The 18,042-nt window shown below is 41.4% G+C and overlaps 1 protein-coding gene across 1 annotated transcript in view; it reads left to right on the top strand.

Moving 5' to 3' along the window:
- The window catches only part of vcana (versican a), a 35,257-nt gene that overhangs the window by 15,246 nt on the left and 1,969 nt on the right, over positions 1-18,042 (top strand). The window contains exons 6-10 of the mRNA XM_077561508.1: positions 11,911-12,024; positions 12,119-12,232; positions 13,589-13,747; positions 13,911-13,993; positions 17,871-18,015. Coding sequence (XP_077417634.1) covers positions 11,911-12,024; positions 12,119-12,232; positions 13,589-13,747; positions 13,911-13,993; positions 17,871-18,015 — 615 coding nt within the window. The remainder of the gene's footprint in view (positions 1-11,910; positions 12,025-12,118; positions 12,233-13,588; positions 13,748-13,910; positions 13,994-17,870; positions 18,016-18,042) is intronic.

The following is an 18,042-nucleotide window of genomic DNA, read 5'->3' as shown; positions in this document are numbered from 1 at the left end:
CCAAATAACTTCATCAGATAAGGTGACCTCCACTGTCATCACCTCATCGGCACAAAAAGGGGGAGACACGTCAATGGCCGCTCCCACAACTATGAAGAGTGACTCACAAGTGACTCAGACAGACAAGGCAGCGGATCCATCCCTTTTTACTTTGGCAACAGATCTCGACACAGACAGAAACATAGCTGAGGCAACAGTAGAAATAAAAAGCACTTCTGCCTCACCAGCTGCTGAAGATTCCGCTCAAGCTTCTCCACAGACTGTGTACATTCCCTTGTCTAATGATGCGGATAGGAAAACAAATGTAACAAGCAGCATTACAGAAGGAGCGTTAAAACCATCCATTTTACAAGTGACATCAACACCAATATCAATGCCATCCTCTACATTTAGTACCACCCCAAGTACAGTTTCTAATCAGAGCACAGAGACTTCAACGGCAGTCACAGACGGCGCTAAAATTTATGAGGCTAAAACACCCAGTGTATTCTCTGCTGTTTCAGAAACTTCAGATGCAGTTACTTTATCCTTACTTGAAGAGGAACTTAAAACTGCAACGGATCAGACAGAAGAACAACCAGTTCTGACTCCTGTTTCTGATACGACAGAGGGGAGTTCCCTTCTTGATGAGGGCTCAGGAAATGAAACACCTGAAATGTTCCTCACAACATCTTCAGCTTCATCTTCCCAAGACAGCACTGAGATTCCAAAACCAACAGTATTGTTAAGAACAGAAAGTTATTTAAAAGAGCAGACAAATGTACCAACAAGTTCATATAATGCTACAGAAGGCTCTGTAACAATACAAACAAGCAGTGAGACTGTTACGGTTGAGTCGGTTCCTTCATTGAGTGAATCAACCATTACAACTGGAGCAGGTTCATTCTTCAATACCCAAGACCCAGAAAGGTCAGCTGATAACGTCGGTGAGTTTGCTGAAGAGTCAATGACAGCTTCACATGCAAGTGGAACAAGTGTCATTTCGAGGACGTCTGTCACTGCTGCATCATCCATTTATCGTGATGAAAAACAAAACCCAACAGCTAAGACTGAGGAACTTCAAGATGGTTCAGGTGACCAAGGCCTAGACATGATCATTCTGACATCTTCTGTGTCTGCTGCATCAGCTCTTTACAGTACTGAAGTATCTACTGTCAAATCTCCAGTTCTAACATCTACTGCCCAAGAGGTTAAGGTTGAAGATGTAAGCACTGCATCCAGTCTATCTGTCATGGGGTCAAGCTTGACACCTGAAACAGAATCATCATCTGGAGACTCAGTCATTTCACCCACCACTTCCACCTCGATAATTAGCACTAACACCCAAGCAGTGAAAGAATCTCAAAACCCATCTACTGAGCCCAATGCACATTTACATCAGACTGAGGACTCATTCCAACCACTAGAAACAACTTCTCAGACAACAGAAAAATCATCAGTGAAAGAAGAACCTTTAGTTTCTCTGCTCTCAAATTTAATGAACACAAGCTCTTTGTCTTCAAGTTCTTCTTCTGTGATATCATATACAGCTGCAGTTATTGAAGAGGAAGGTATGACCAGTGAGAATATTCCTTCCTTCAACAAATCAACTCTCCACCCTGAAACGGCATCATATTCCACTTCAAGAAACACAAAGGATTCTGGAGACATAGCAGATGCTTCTTTTGGAGACTCAAAAATTGCACCTACTGTTTCATCCATGTTTAGTACAGAGACACCAGCTCCCAGGTCTCTTGAAATTCAAACATGGTCACATATGGCTAATGTGACATCGACAACAGATGGAACTTCTCTGATAAGCCTGGCAGATCAAGATGCTCCAGATATTAAAGATGAAAATGTGAGCACTAATTCCATTACATCTGTCATTGGCTCAAGTGAGACACCTGAACCAGAATCATTACCAGTCAGCAGCACTTTTCCAGAAGGTTCTGGAGATGAGCTCATTGGACAGTCTTTTATTTCAGCAACCATGTCCTCTTTATTGTTTAGCACTGATACCCCAGCAGTGACAACATCACATGGAACAAGCCAGACTGATGACTCATCACTTGCACCTGTAGAAAATGTATCTTTTCCCGAAAAAGAGGAAGAGAGTTCAGGTGAAGAAGAGACTGAGGTGTCCCAGGTGACTGAGGTGGCATCTCCAAACACATTCTTGCTTGGCACAGAAAAAACAACAAAAACACCTCTTGAGGATAAAGAAACTTTTGCTACAGGATCACCTTTTACCACCGACTCTGTGATGTCACATGAAACAACAGACAGCCATGACCTGAAAACAGAACTAGATGTGACACATCCAATGCCAACCACGAGTACACCAACAATGAGTGAAGTGGCATCAGTCTATACCACCACTTACTCAGAGAGTTCTGGAGATGGCATTGATGTCTATGGTGGAGTGTCAAAAGTCACATCTGTTTCTCCAGTGTCTAGCACTGATGCTCCTGCAGTGACAACGTCACATGGAACAAGCCAGAATGACAATGCATCCCTTACACCTGAGAACAATTCAGTTTTCCCAAAAACAGACAAAGACAACTCTGGTGAAAAATTGACTGAGCAGTCCCAAAAACTGAAAGGATCTTCTACCATTTCATCATTGTTAAGCACAAGAAAAACAGCAGAGCTGCAGCTTGAGGATAAAGAACCATTTTCCACAGGTTCACCTTTCAACACCAGTGACTCCCAAAAGGCCATTTCACATGAAACAACAGAAAGCCACAAACCAGACATTGCATCAGCTGCAGGAAAACCATCAGTTTCCCTGGTCTCTGATGTGACAAATCCAATACCAACCATCAGTGGCCCAACCATGACAAGTCTAGTGGCATCAATCTATAATACTACACACACAGAGAGTTATGGAGATGGTTCTGATGTTTTTAATGGTGAGTCAAAAATCATACCAACTTCTGTTTCCTCAATGTTTAGTACAAAAACACTAACAGCGACACCATCGCATGAAGATGTGATGCAAGACACTTCAAAGAATCCTTCAACTACTTCACCCCTCTATAGTACTGAAAAAACCACTCAAGTAGATCCTGAAAAGCAAACATCATTAGGTTCAGCTATGAGTGAGGAAGCTTTGGCTCTGACCCCAGTAGATCAAGATGGTTCAGGTGAACAGACTCAAGACATGCTCACATCTTCTCCCAACACTGAATCTACTACACTTTACATCACAGAGGCATCAACTGCAGAATCTCTCGTGAGATTTTCGACACTTCCAGATGGTCAGGTTAAAGTTTTTAGCACTAAGTTACTTCCATCGGCCACTGAACCTAGCATCACACCTGACAGAGAAAGGTTTACAAGTATTGATGATGGAATTATGGGCAGTGTGCTGGTTGAGTCTTTACCTTCTTTATATGGAACAACTAAGATGCCTGGAATGTCAACAGACATTGAAAGTTCTGGAGACAACGTGAATGAGTTTACTGGAGTGTCAAAAATCGAAACAACAGCTGTCTCTTCAATGTTTAGTACAAAGACACCAGCTGCAACAGCCTCACATGAAGATGTTACACATATTGATTCAAAAATCTCAGGTACTGCTACATCATCCCTGCCTAGTACTACAAAAACAACTCCACTGTCTTATCTTATTACAACTTCTGTACCGATCACAGTAGACCAAGATGGTTCAGGTGACCAAACCCAGGACATTTTCATTCAAACATCTTCCATCACTACCGCTACTCTTCCCACCACTGAGGCACTAACAGAACCTCCTACTAGTTCATTTACAGTCACAAATATTGAGAATGGCAATGTGAGCGCTGAGTCCATTTCATCAGTTATTGGGTCAAGCATAACACCTGAAACAGAATCATTACCATTAGTCAGTACCACTTTAAATGACAGTCCTGGAGTCACTATTGATCTTACTAGAGAGTCATTCATTTCAGCAACCACTTTATCCTCAATGTATGGACCTGACACCCCACCAATATCACACGGAGCTCATTCTAAGCCACCAGCACACACAAGTCAGACCGAGGACTCAGCAGCTACCATAAAAAACAGTTCTATTATGAAGGTCTCAAATGAAGACACTACTGAGATGCCCAGTAAAGTCACTGCAGCTCCAGAAGGTTCTGGGGAGAGCATTGAGGACTTTACCGGAACTTTGGTTTCAATGCTTCGTACTGATACACCAGCAGTAACAGTATCACATAGAAATGACACGAATACTTTCTCAACGACCTCCAATGCGCTGTCATCCCGCTACAGCACTGAAGTACCAACAGCAGAACCCCTTATGTCGTCTACATCCATGCTTGGATCAAGTATGACACCTGAAACAAAATTATCATTCAGTACCACTGATGGCTCAGGAGCGCTTGTTGATCTGGCTGGAGATTCATTCATTTCAGCAACAACTTCATTGTTTAGCACTGACACCCCATCATTTACAGTGTCACATGAAACACCTTCTGAATCCAACGCACATGTAAGAAAAACTGAAGACTCATCAGAGACTATTCCGACATTGCCAGACATTGAGGAAGAGAGCTCAGGTGAACAAATTACTAACATGACCCAAAAAGCTCCTTCACCTCCTACAGCTTTCTTAATGTTTCACACAAAGAGACCAACACAATTGCCACTTCAGGAAAAAGAGACTTATACCAAGGGCAATTCTTTGTACAGTACTCATCCCCTACAGCCAGTGTCAAGTAAAACAACAGAAAGTTATGAAACAAAGTTATCATTAGTTACCACAGCAGACTCTGAGAGTTCTGGAGACAGTGGTGATGAGTTAACTAGAGAACCAAAAATCACACCACCTACATTTCCTTCCATGTTGGTTACAGGGACATCTGCAATGAGCACATCACATGGTGACATTTCAAAGACATCTGTTACTGCTGCATCGTCCTCCTTCAGTACTGAGAAACCAACTCCAACTGTATCGTCGGCTCTTTCAGACAATGAGGACATAGGAGATGAAGGAATTAGCAGTGACGCTATGATGGTCGAGTCTGTTCCTTCCCATATTGGCTCAACCATCAAACTTGGAATCTTACCATATGTCACTACCAAAGATTTTGAGAGTTCTGGAGACAGTGGAGATGGATTTATGAAGGAGACAACAACAACAACTGTTTCGTCAATGTTCAGTACAGAGACACCAGCAGTGACAGCATCTCAAGAAGCTCAAAACAGTCAAGTGTCTAAAGCATCAGTAACACTGTCAACCCTTCACAGTACTGATAAACCTACTTCAGTGACTCCAGAAATACAGAAGTATGTGACTACAGCTAAGACTGATGGAGTGCTGTCCACAGTTGGGACAAAACCATCCCTCGCTCACCTCGAAGGGTCGGGTCACCAAACCCAATACATATTTGCAAATACATCATCTTCTGTCTTAAACACTGAGATGCCTGAAGGAGTACAAGGTGACCAAACAACCAAGCTCATGCCTTCATACTCAAAACCACAGCCGTCTTCTCCTAATTCTTCTGTGACAAGCTCTACTACCGAATCTTTGCTAATTGTTTCTGTTTCATCATCCGCTCTTGCAAACATTGAGGATGACGTTAGTAGCCAGACAGACATTGTGGAATCCATTCCTTCCAGCAGTGGAACGACCATAACATTTGAAACCATTCAGGATATGGATACCTCTGGTGACCACACTTCAGATTATTCAAAATACCAGTCAAGCGAAACATCCACAGTCCCTTTAATGTCCAGAACCCACATACCAGTAACCACAGCATCAAATGACAATGTGACAAGACATGTCTCAAACGATACTGTTACTGTAGCCCTTCTTTCAGCCAACACAGAGAAACTAAATCCATTGTTACCTGAAAAGCAAGGAACTTTTAACATAATTCATACAGAGAAATCTATTACCACACTTGAGGCAAAATCTGTAGTATCGACAACAGATGGCAAGCGCAACACTGATGTAGCCATCAAAGAGACTATTACAATTAAAAGCTCTGGGTTTTCCCAAAGCCCTGAGCAACAAACACCGGCAGAGTTGCTCACCTCTGATCAAGTAGAAGGCTTCACTAAAGCAACACCTAGTTCTGATCTCTCTGAGCAGTCTGCATTACCAGGAATCACTAGTACAACACATGTACAGTCCATAAACACACAATCTAAAATACTACAGAGCACTTCAGATGTTCCAATCATAAATGAACTGGATGCAGGTTCAACAATCTTTCTTCCAGAACAGGACAGCTCTAAAGGACAAACAACTGAAATTTTAACAGAAGAGTCATCTCTGTCTTTATTGCCAACTACAGACAGTACAAAACATAGCAGCCACTCAGCTGTTGTGATTGGCACTTCTCAAGAGACATCTACAAAATCTCCAATCTCCCTAAAGCCTTCCATTCAAATAATTGATGACACAGAGATTATTGATCAAACCCTTGCACTTTCTACAGAGGTCACCGGGAAAACATCAGCAACCTCTTCAACGTTAAGTACTGGACCATCAACAATATCAACATCACATTCAACGAGAGGAAATGGCAGAGATTATTCTCATTATAGCACCGAGACTCCAATTTCCCCGGTTACACAGAAGAACACAGACAAAAGCATGGTTGCAGTGTCCACTGCTGATAGGACATTCACTGAGGAGCCTACATCCGGCCCTGTCACGGATATCTCAACATCTTTGTACAGCCCAGTGGAAGCTGCAGTGGCAACTATTTCCCTTCCTAGTGCAACAGGTTCTGATGCAGAAGTTCTCAACATTCACGAGGGCTCTGGAGACCTAATTTCTGCTTATACAGACTTTACCCTTTCCAGCACAGAGTTCCCAGCAGCATCAAAACGCAGCATCAACACAGATATGAACTCAGTAGAGTCTATGCCAACCTCGAGGAAACCTACTGCTCCTACTACTAGCTCAGCATTTATCACAAACTCAAAGTTTGTAATCACAAATGATGAAGGTTCAGATGATGTCACAGCTGATCCCGTTTCATCCATGTTTAGCACAAAGAATCCATTTTCAACCGTTGCAGAGCAAACCCCTTCCACTGAGGTTCATACGGAAGCAGCAGCAATTCAAGTTCTTTCAGAATCTGTCAATTATATAACAGAGAAGTCATTAAAACCATCACCTGAAATTGAAACAAGTACTGTTTTAAAACCTCAAATTACTTCAGTGTCTTCCCTGTTCAGTACTAAGAAAATTACATCGGTGACTCCGATTGATGTTCAAAGTGCATCCTCTTTATCAGCTGCAACAGAGCAAAGTCGTGATGCAGAGATGCAGAGTGTTGGAAGCTTCGGAGATGACATCGCTGCTGTTACAAATGAATTTCCCGCAGTAACTCCAAAAGAAGAATCATCTAGACCATTAGTTACTGCTGAAAAAGAAAGTTCAGGGGATAGTATATTTGCTGTTGAAGGGACTCAACCCATGGAAATGCCCAGTCACTCTATGCTTCCCTCAAAAGAATCTTCCACTTATGTCGACATGGAGATCTCTGGGCTTTCCCCTGAAGAGGATGATTTAGAGATAAGTTCAGATGGATCCGGTGGAGATATATCCCTTGACACAACTAGTGAGATTAAAATAGATAAGAACACATATGATTCGTCAACTCAACTAAGCAGACAGTCCACGCAGGAGTTTGCATTATCAACCCAAGCCCCATACAAGACTAGTAATGAGATTTACTTAACTGAGCAAGGAAGTGGGGCTTTCAATGATAGAACACCCGAGGATGAGAGATTGGGTGCTGACTTTATTGACATATCAACAATATCCATACCAATGGCAACATCATCTGTGCTTGACACCACTGAAGCAGCCACAAGTCACATCACTCCTTCACCCATTGCTTTTGCTGTTTTTGAGGAAACTTCAACTGACAAGGAGTCTACAGAAAAGGCTGTAACACAAAAACTAGTGAGCACTGCAGATTCTTCCCTGCACAGCACTGTGAGATCAACAGTCTTTTCACCTGAGACACAAACAAGATTATCGAATAAAGAAAAGGATGGCATACGTAAACATTCCACAACCGAGGTAATTTGGGCTACCATGTCAACGTCTCATGAAAAGACATCTACTGAAAGTACAACAATTACAGACTCTTCTTATCAGCAGACTACAGCAACAACTGAGAATCTCAAAATGGCTGTTACTGAGACATCTTCTCTCTTCAGTAGACCAAAATCTACTGTGACTGCAGGGCCCACTCTCTTCAGCACAGTCAAACCCAACCCTAAAACATCATATGTGATGCCATCTGCCTTATCAGTTGTTACACTTGTAACTGATAAATCAACACCAGATTTGAGTTTGACAGAAGGTGAGAGTTCTGGTGACCAAACCACAGAGATGTTCACTACCAAGGCATCCGTGATTACAAATATTACATTTGGAGAGACAACAGGCCAAAGTGAAACATTAGTTTCAGTCAATTCAACCACATATGAGAAGATTTCATCACAGGAGATGGAAATGACTCGGGTTACAAAAACTCCCCAAACCACAGAGAAATCACAATTTCCGATCTCTAGCACTGCTACTAATGCGTTTACTACAGCTGAGAAGACAACAGAGTCATCTTTTACAACTTGGCTCCCCTCCACAATTGGAGGGTCAGTGGATGTTCAGAGTGTGAGTGACCTAACCACAGTCCACTCAAGCAATGAATACAAACAAGTTGAAGTTACATCTTTGCCAACCCCTATTCTTTCCGTTGAATATCATAGCATTTCAGACCAACAGGTAATCAGTGTTACTCCCAGCAATGAGGCCAACAATAATTTAGAAGACCAAACATCCACCACGGTGCTGCATGTGTCTAGACCATCGACCAACAAAACAATTCTATTTACAGAAGATACAAACGATGAAGATGAACTGCTCTCCCCAGTTACACACAACATACAAGAGGAAATTCCACCCCCGGAGCTCATCCCTAGCACTGATATTATTATTGATGCTGATACCATTTCCATCATCCCCTCTTCTCCATTTTACCCAACCATTGAGGCCGAGGAGGCAGGAGGTCTCACACCAATTACAATGACGCAACAATTGGAGGTGACAGAGGAACCAGAGGCTTCAGGAACAGATGCGATAAACTTCTTCACACCTACTCATGCCTCAGCAGCCTCTTCTAAATACTCTCCAGCCCTTTCTGAAGCGGCCACAAGTGTGACTAGTGAAACATCAAATGTACCCTCACAAGTTTCGGTCCATTCAGTCACTGATACACCACACACACCAGTGTCTACAAGTATCAGTCAAGTATCCCATCAAGACTCACGTGTCTATGACTCAGATGAAGGCTCTGGAGGAGAAAATGTGTTCAGTTCTAAAACCACAGCAGCAATAGAATCACCCTCTGGATGGACAGCATCTGATATAGTAACATTACCAGCTTCTTCACTGTTCAGCACTAAGAAGCCTGAAGTTGACAATGGTATAAAAACATCAAGCATTTGGTCATCTCTCTACAGTACTGTGAAACCGACGCCCAATTTTGTACCTGATGTTGCTGACACCTCAAGTAATGAAAGGCTGACAGTTTCAACAACGGAGCCTAAAACAATATCACATCTGGAAGTGTTGCCTGAGCCTGGTAGTGGGGAGGCTGAAATACTTCTATCAGGTGCCACATCTAGTCTCTACAGCACCGAGAAGCCAACAGCCACTTCCTTCACCGATAACACTTCTGCAAGATCCACTCTTTCGAGCACAGATGAAGCCATAAGATCCCAAGAGCATGAAACAAATGATGTAACCACAATGCTACATGAAGCAGTATTTTCAGAAACTGTTTCACATTCCTCCGACAGAATAACATTAACACCATCACAGAATGAGAGCACCATGGACCATGTCACATCTTCATTTACAAAAGATACATTTTCGACATCTAAGGTACCTTTTGTTGAACGCACCTCTCAATTTGACCCTCCTATCCAATTTGTTACCACATTTGCCCCAGAATTAGATTCTTCCCCATCTGATACATCCATCCAACAGGTTGAGGTTGCATTCACTCCTCATTCCAATATTGTTCAGAGTGGCACAGCCACAACAAGCCCAGTGTCTCCCAGTGAGGGCTCAAGTCAGGACTTTGGACCTAGTAGTATGCTTAGTGAAGTAGAAGATAAGACATTTGAGCCTTCACCGACTAATGTTGTAATCATTTCACCCCAATCCCCTGAAATGCTAGATTCCAAAGCAATAGAATTGACTGATGTTGAATCGGTAACAACTCCACAATCTAGTCAGTCTATAAAACACCAGGAAGAAACTACTCAGGCAGAATCTGATTCAAGCTCACTTAAAATGTCTACTGAAAGTCCAAGTCCACAAAGACTTACTCAATCATTTTTAATCCAACCAGAAAGTACCCCATCTTCACTGTTAAGCCCTGCGACTCCAACAGTAGATGCCATTTTAGATGTTACAGAACAGTTATCCTCTAACGAAAATGTGAATTCAACTACTAGGGCAGGTGATACAGCTGGTGAAAGTTCAAGTTCCTCAGAGAACGTGGCGGCTTCTGAGTCAACAGAGACAAGTCTCATCACTTCAACAGAAGAAGACGGTTCAGGGGCCACAACACCAAGTGTCTACAATGCAGAATTGGCTAGCCCAACATCGACTCAGACAGGGTCCTCTTTATATGAAGAGACATCTACTAAGACCCCCATGACACAGGTTTATTCAACCCAGTCCCCTGGTAGGTCCCGAATTCCTATTGTGAGTAACAAGACACAAACGGACACATCAAGCACACAAGAACACACTGGTATACCAGATTCTGGAGAGACTACTACCCACTACCAAGAAGTGGCTACAACAAAACCAGCAGAACACATTTCAGATGCCCTTTTTGGAGCAATACCTTCACAGGAAAGTATTTTGGTCCATTTTGTCACAACCTTTCCTCCCCAACAACACCCAACACCCCGAGAATCATTGGAACATGCCCGGTCAGAGTTTGCTATCACCCACCACCCTCACACAGACTACTCCTCTGAAGACGTATCACCGACCAGTCCCATGTCTGCAAGCCTTGCTATTGGCACTTCAGTCACTAAGCCTGTGTCTGCTGCCACAGTGGCTCAAGATACAACTGACCTTACAGATGAGCAAATTTCAAGTGGGGAAATGATTGAATCAACTCCAGAAGTAGACGATCGAGGAACACAGTCTACAGCGGAGAGTGGAGAGACCCCAGACTATGAGGGATCAAATCCCAACAAAGTAGAGAGCATTCCAGATGACAATGAAAGTATAAAACCAACAGAAATACCAAAGTACACAACGAGCCAAGCTGAAGAAAGTCCGCCTGTTGACTCAGCAACACCTTCTCCAAGATCTGACGATGCTTCAGAAAGCACCAGCAGTCTAGAAGATAGCATGAATACAAATAGCATACGTAAACAGGATGGTGGCGAGGAGGCAGTGACCTCAAAGCATCACGATGTCACCACTATGTCATCCTCCATCTTTACGACTCAAGCAGGGAGAGAAACAGGCAGTTCTGCGGCACTGTCCGGAAAATTGATCACCACAACAAATCAAGGATCAGATGAAATCCAGACAGTCTTCAAGGTAGATGCTACCACCACTGCATCAAAGGGGGAGTCCATCCCCCCGCAAGATGGAGAGTTCACAACAATGTCACCTGCTGAAACCCAAAGCCAGAACGTGCTATCTGTGCTCCCCACCCAACCTTTCTCTGGCAAGGATGGTAAACCAGGAGAATCACACAACCCAGGGGACGGCACAACTTCGATTCCAGTACGTGACCTGGGGCACACCATTGTAGGAGAGACTGTTGAAATTTCTGGTAGGTCTAAAAAAAAAAAAATCACTCTTCTTTAATCAATACTATTAAACAGACAGACCATTGTTGAGCAAATATATTTGATTTTTATCAGGAATTGACTCATGTACTGAAAATATTTGCCTGAATGGAGGATCTTGCCTCATGAGTGGCAGCATCCAAGCCTGTAGCTGTGCACCAGGTTATAGCGGCGATCGCTGTGAAACAGGTAGAAAACTGTCTTAAAAAATATCTCTTCATGTAAAAATCATCTTTTGAAGTGATCTGCTGTGGTTTCTAAATAATATATCTGTTTGTTTTAGACATTGATGAATGCCAGTCCAACCCTTGCCGCAATGGAGGTACATGTGTTGATGGGGTGGCCTGCTTCACATGTGTTTGCCTCCCGAGCTACTCCGGGCTCTTTTGTGAGGAAGGTATGTTTTTAGCGATCAACCTATTTTTAAACAACATCCTTGCTTACGTCACAGTCAGACAATTAACCTGACGTTCAGTTGTATTAATGAAAAATATATTTATTTTTGCATTTAATACACTATTCAATTTCATATATTAGTCTTGTTGCAGTTTCTTGGATCAGTTTCAACTATTCATCCCCCCCCAAAATGCTTAAACAAGAATTTGGAAGTAGTCCAAATAATTTGGGGCTCACTTAAATGTATCGTTAAAATATTACTTTCATTTAATGAATGAATTGTGTTTTTTTTATTCCATGCTGAGCCCAGGGTATTTTTTGGGGTGTAGGCGCTTTTAGAGTGTGTCTATTCTCCACCATTCGTTTTGGAAGAGATCACTCATCAGTGAATTACACTCAGATTGTGTACTCTACGCAGCTGCTGTCTTAGAAGTGCTTGCTCAAACAGCGGCCCAGAGAGATATTTGCCCTGGCATTCTTCTTAATTGCACTGAAATGAAAGGAGTTCAACTAAGAGAGTGGATTTTGTTGTTAATATTTAGACACAAGGATCACTGTGAGTGTGATATAAATCAATAGTACTGTGTTGTTAGGCTACTATGGGTCGCATCTCAATTCTTTGGTCACATACACTTTTGGGTCAAATCTCAATTCTTTAGTCACATACCCTTTTGGGTCAAATCTCAACTCTTTGGTTACATACCCTTTTGGGTCAAATCTCAACTCTTTGGTTACATACCCTTTTGGGTCAAATCTCAATTCTTTAGTCGCATACCCTTTTGGGTCAAATCTCAATTCTTTGGTCACATACCCTTTTGGGTCAAATCTCAATTCTTTAGTCACATACCATTTTGGGTCAAATCTCAATTCTTTGGTCACATACCCTTTTGGGTCAAATCTCAATTCTTTGGTCACATACCCTTTTGGGTCAAATCTCAATTCTTTGGTCGGATACCCTTTTGGGTCAAATCTCAATTCTTTGGTCACATACCCTTTTGGGTCAAATCTCAATTCTTTGGTCGGATACCCTTTTGGGTCAAATCTCAATTCTTTGGTCACATACCCTTTTGGGTCAAATCTCAATTCTTGAGTCGCATACCCTTTTGGGTCAAATCTCAATTCTTTGGTCACATACCCTTTTGACCTCACTTTTTTTTGTTTTACCTTCTAGAGCTCTTAATGTGCTTAAAGTGGAAATATCTAACTGTCATCTTGATTAAAATTACTAACCAGAGCCTCATGGGCCAGGCGTAATTTGCGTAACCACTAGTTGAAGCCACAGAAAGATACTTAAACGGATCAGAGTAACTCAAATACTAGCTTATTCCTCAATATCTGTCGCTTCCTTCCCTTGCAGATACCGAGGTGTGCGAATATGGCTGGCACAAGTTTCAAGGCCAGTGCTACAAGTATTTCCCAAGCAGAAGAAACTGGGATACGGCAGAGAGAGACTGTCGTCTGCAAGGGGCTCACCTGACCAGCATCCTTTGCCATGAGGAGCAACAGTTTGTCATTCGTAAGCCAGAAAATCACAGCATGTTCTTGGAAAATCACAGTCAAATCTGAAAATGTAGATTCAGGCATTGCCAATATTGTTGCTTTCCACCCTCTTCTCTTTTGTTCATAAGCCCTCCTAATATGGGCAAGGAATGTAATCTGTTGTCTATTCTGTTTGGCAGGTCTTGGGCAAGATTACCAGTGGATTGGCCTGAACGATAAAATGTTTGATAGCGACTTCCGCTGGACCGATGGAAGCCCCACGGTGAGATAGGTTGCTCTTTCCCGCAGTTCTTTTCTCCCTCTCAGCAAACATGGCAGAGCGACAGTCTAAATATTTGGACGTCATGTCAATGACAGATGCTCTCATGTAGAGAGGAACACCCTTTATTAGGAGGCACTGTTGATTTTCTCATGAAGTTCTGTTGAAAGTGTTCCCAGCGTGAGCCTAACAATATATGAAGAAGGCGTTCGGAGTGCGTAAAAAAGCAGTACACGAGCGGAAACCGGTTAGAAGTGTTTAATGGTGGGAAGTTATTAATATATAGTAAGTATAATTTTCGGATATTTCGACTTTACTTGAGTATTTTTTGTCTGATGGCATTTTATTTTTTAAAACAGATTTAGTGGCGACTCAAGACACATGTTTAAAATGTTCTTTTGACTAACGTTCATATCTGAAATCAGTTTCCCCCATTGAAATAAATGGAAATGCAATAATCCCTTTATGCTCTTATCTCAAGACACAAAAAAAAGACCAAGCTCAGGCTCCGCCAAGGCGCTTGTATCTCAAGGCACTACAGTACCTGTACTTTCCATGGCTTACTTTGACAAAATAGGGTCAGTACTTTTTTCAACCTCCATATGACACAACGTAAAAAAAGACGTAACTAGACAGCGGTTAAGTCAACCGCGGCTAAATTCTTGATTCATTGATTATAAAGTGAAAAAAAACAAAACAAGGACAGCAACAACATGGAGGAACGTGAAGTAGGTAGCATTAACGATGACGACAACAGGTTCGGTAAAGCAGGATATTTCTCAATCCGTTACCTTATTTAAGAGAATTGTTTAACGCCAAAATGATTTGTGGCAATTTAGCATTTTTTGTTTGCCAGCCCAAAACATTAGAAAAGCTGTGGCAGCACATTTTAGCACCATGAAAGTTGAGCTAGCTATCTCCAATTTCCTTTTTCTGTAATTCCGACTTTTTAAAATGGATATCGCATATAAGTAAATTTCTGGTACGCGAACACAAGTTTTTCCTTTTTTTTTTTTTTTTTTAACACAAATATCAGGATTTACAGTAAATATAGCATGTGAATACTTTTGCTTTTTGAGTAATAATACGGAATAATGTCCACATTTCAAAGATTATTCAACAGATCAGGTTTAAAGATAATCACCAGCCCTTTCTCAGCTGACGGGTGATGAGGGTATGAGTGACACTTTTTTGGGGGTGCGGGGTGGGGGGTGGCTGGAGGGTGCAGTGCGGCAGGCGTAGACAGGTATGGTTTCGTGTCCCACCCTCCCCCTCCCTTCCCTCCCTCCGAGAGCAGGCGGCCACTCGCTGCTGGAAGGGCCACCAGGCAGGAAGACAACACAGATGGACAGCACCTGTGCCCGCCTGCAGAAAGACAGAGAAATGGACATGGCAATATGGGGGGTCTGCATGGGTGGTCACACTCAGCCAATATTAGAATCGCATTAGCTAAAAATACTCCACGTGTTTTCTTAACCATCATGATCAACATTAAAATACAGTAAGAGTTTATTCCTTAATGTAAGCTAGTAACAATATGCTCAGTTTGGACAATAATGCCACACTTAAATATAGGGGGGGAAATTACTTAAAAATTCTGACAGAAAGATGTATTGCACATAAAAAAAAAAAAGGCCTCGTTTTTTATTTTTTATTTTTTTAAATTATTTTTTTAAGGGAGTAAAGTATATTTGGTCTTGTAAACTCGTATGGCTAATCAGGGTTTGTTTGATTATTTTGAGGAAGATGGCGTCCTGCTGTGCACAGTTGTGCAGCCGATGACATTTGTTACCTTCGCAGTAAGGCGAGCAGGAAGTGGCTGTGTTTGTAAAGCCTAATGACAGAGTAGCACGGCCCAGGGACGAGACCTGTAGTAGGGGTCGGGGGTTGGGGTGCGCGAGGGTGTGCGGAGGGAGGGGGCTAAGTTGGGGTGGTCTCATCTTTGAAGAAGCCGTTTGAACCCGCTAGTGCTGAAAGACTGCAGGTCGCATCAATTGCACGTGGAAGACCCCGCAGCACGACAGCTGTGTGTATGTTGTATGAATGTGTAAATGAGCAGCACATCTGTGGAGTCACATTTGTCATGTTAAGTATGCAGACTGTAAGCCTTAAGAGCATTTACGTGGATCCCTGCTATGCAATCGGGGTTTGATTTGGAAATCATGTTCATAAACATGAACTACAATCATGTTCAAAACTTCATTTTGTGTTACGCATGATGATCATGAAGAATATTAAATTGTACTTAATTACAGGACAATTTAATATTTTTGAAAAACTGACCATTTATTTCATATTTTTCTTATGTTTCCAAAAAAAAAAAAAAATTACTGAGGAACCTGGAAAAACATATTTTAAAGATATTGCTGAACCAATCCTCTACAGTTACTATATTTTTTTTTTGCCAAAGCTACAAGCTAGCAGTGTTAGCCGCTATGCTAACTGGTCAATAACAAACTTAGCTATGCTGTACTAAGAAAACTGATTTCATTTCTCTTTTTCTGATATGAGAAACAGAGTTTTGTAAGTTTTAGTGACACGTTCTGTTATGTGGAAAACATTGACAAAACTTAATTTTGTGTTACGCATGATGATCATGAAGAATTGAGTCATTCCTTAATTACAGGACAATTTAATATTTTTGAAAAACTGACCATTTATTTCACATTTTTGTTATGTTTCCCAAAAAAATAATAATTACTGAGGAACCTGGAAAAACACATTTTAAAGATATTGCTTAACCAATCCTCTACAGTTACTTTCTTTTTTGCCAAAGCTACAAGCTAGCTGTGTTAGCCGCTATGCTAACTGGTCAATACTATATTTTTTTACCAAAGCTACAAGCTAGCAGTGTTAGCCGCTATGCTAACTGGTCAATAACAAACTTAGCTATACTGTACTAAGAAAACTGATTTCATTTCTCTTTTTCTGATATGAGAAACAGAGTTTTGTAAGTTTTAGTGACACGTTCTGTTATGTGGAAAACATTGACAAAACTTAATTTTGTGTTACGCATGATGATCATGAAGAATTGAGTCATTCCTTAATTACAGGACAATTTCATATTTTTGAAAAACTGACCATTTATTTCACATTTTTGTTATGTTTCCCAAAAAAATAATAATTACTGAGGAACCTGGAAAAACACATTTTAAAGATATTGCTTAACCAATCCTCTACAGTTACTTTCTTTTTGGCCAAAGCTACAAGCTAGCTGTGTTAGCCGCTATGCTAACTGGTCAATAACAAAGTTAGCTATACTGTACTAAGAAAACTGATTTCATTTCTCTTTTTCTGATATGAGAAACAGAGTTTTGTAAGTTTTAGTGACACATTCTGTTATGTGGGAAACATTGACAAAATGTGAAAAATAGAAGCAAAGACTTACCTTTTAGGTCTATCTATGGCCAGAGAAGTTAGCTTGACAACCATGTTGTTCACATTTTTGTCTTCCTATCGATGGTTTAAAAAGGTTTTAGTAACATGGTTGCGTGTTTAGTCAGAGATTAAAACTTCAAAATCATACCCAAAAAAGGATTATATGAAACTTATTTTTTCGGTTATATTTGATTAGGGACATGACAAAAAAAGGCATCTTTTTTTTTTAACCCTAAAAAAATATTTAGGAATCCCTTTCACTACAAATACAGATATATTTGGTCGCAGAGCAACTATAATTATACAAAAAGGGGCATACATCACATTTCGTGCTGATTTATTTTTTATTTTTTTTACTTTGTGCTGATTTCGCCTGTCCATCTTTTCTTCACGCAGAGGCGACCTCTTGTGGCCATTGAGGAAAATCACAACTCAATGAAATGTCTTTTCTATTTGCGTGACGTCATCCCTTATATGACGTGCTTCTTTGAATTAATTGCAGCACTATGAAAACTGGAGGCCCAACCAGCCCGACAGTTTCTTCACGGAAGGAGAGGACTGCGTGGTGATGATCTGGCACGAAGACGGCCAGTGGAACGACGTTCCGTGCAACTACCACCTCACCTTCACTTGCAAGAAGGGAACAGGTAAATGTCCCAAAAAAAAAAGACTTC

This window comes from Vanacampus margaritifer, chromosome 3, assembly GCF_051991255.1.
Source record: "Vanacampus margaritifer isolate UIUO_Vmar chromosome 3, RoL_Vmar_1.0, whole genome shotgun sequence".
NCBI classification, from domain to species: Eukaryota; Metazoa; Chordata; class Actinopteri; order Syngnathiformes; family Syngnathidae; genus Vanacampus; species Vanacampus margaritifer.
This window is presented reverse-complemented; position numbering and strand designations above follow the sequence as displayed.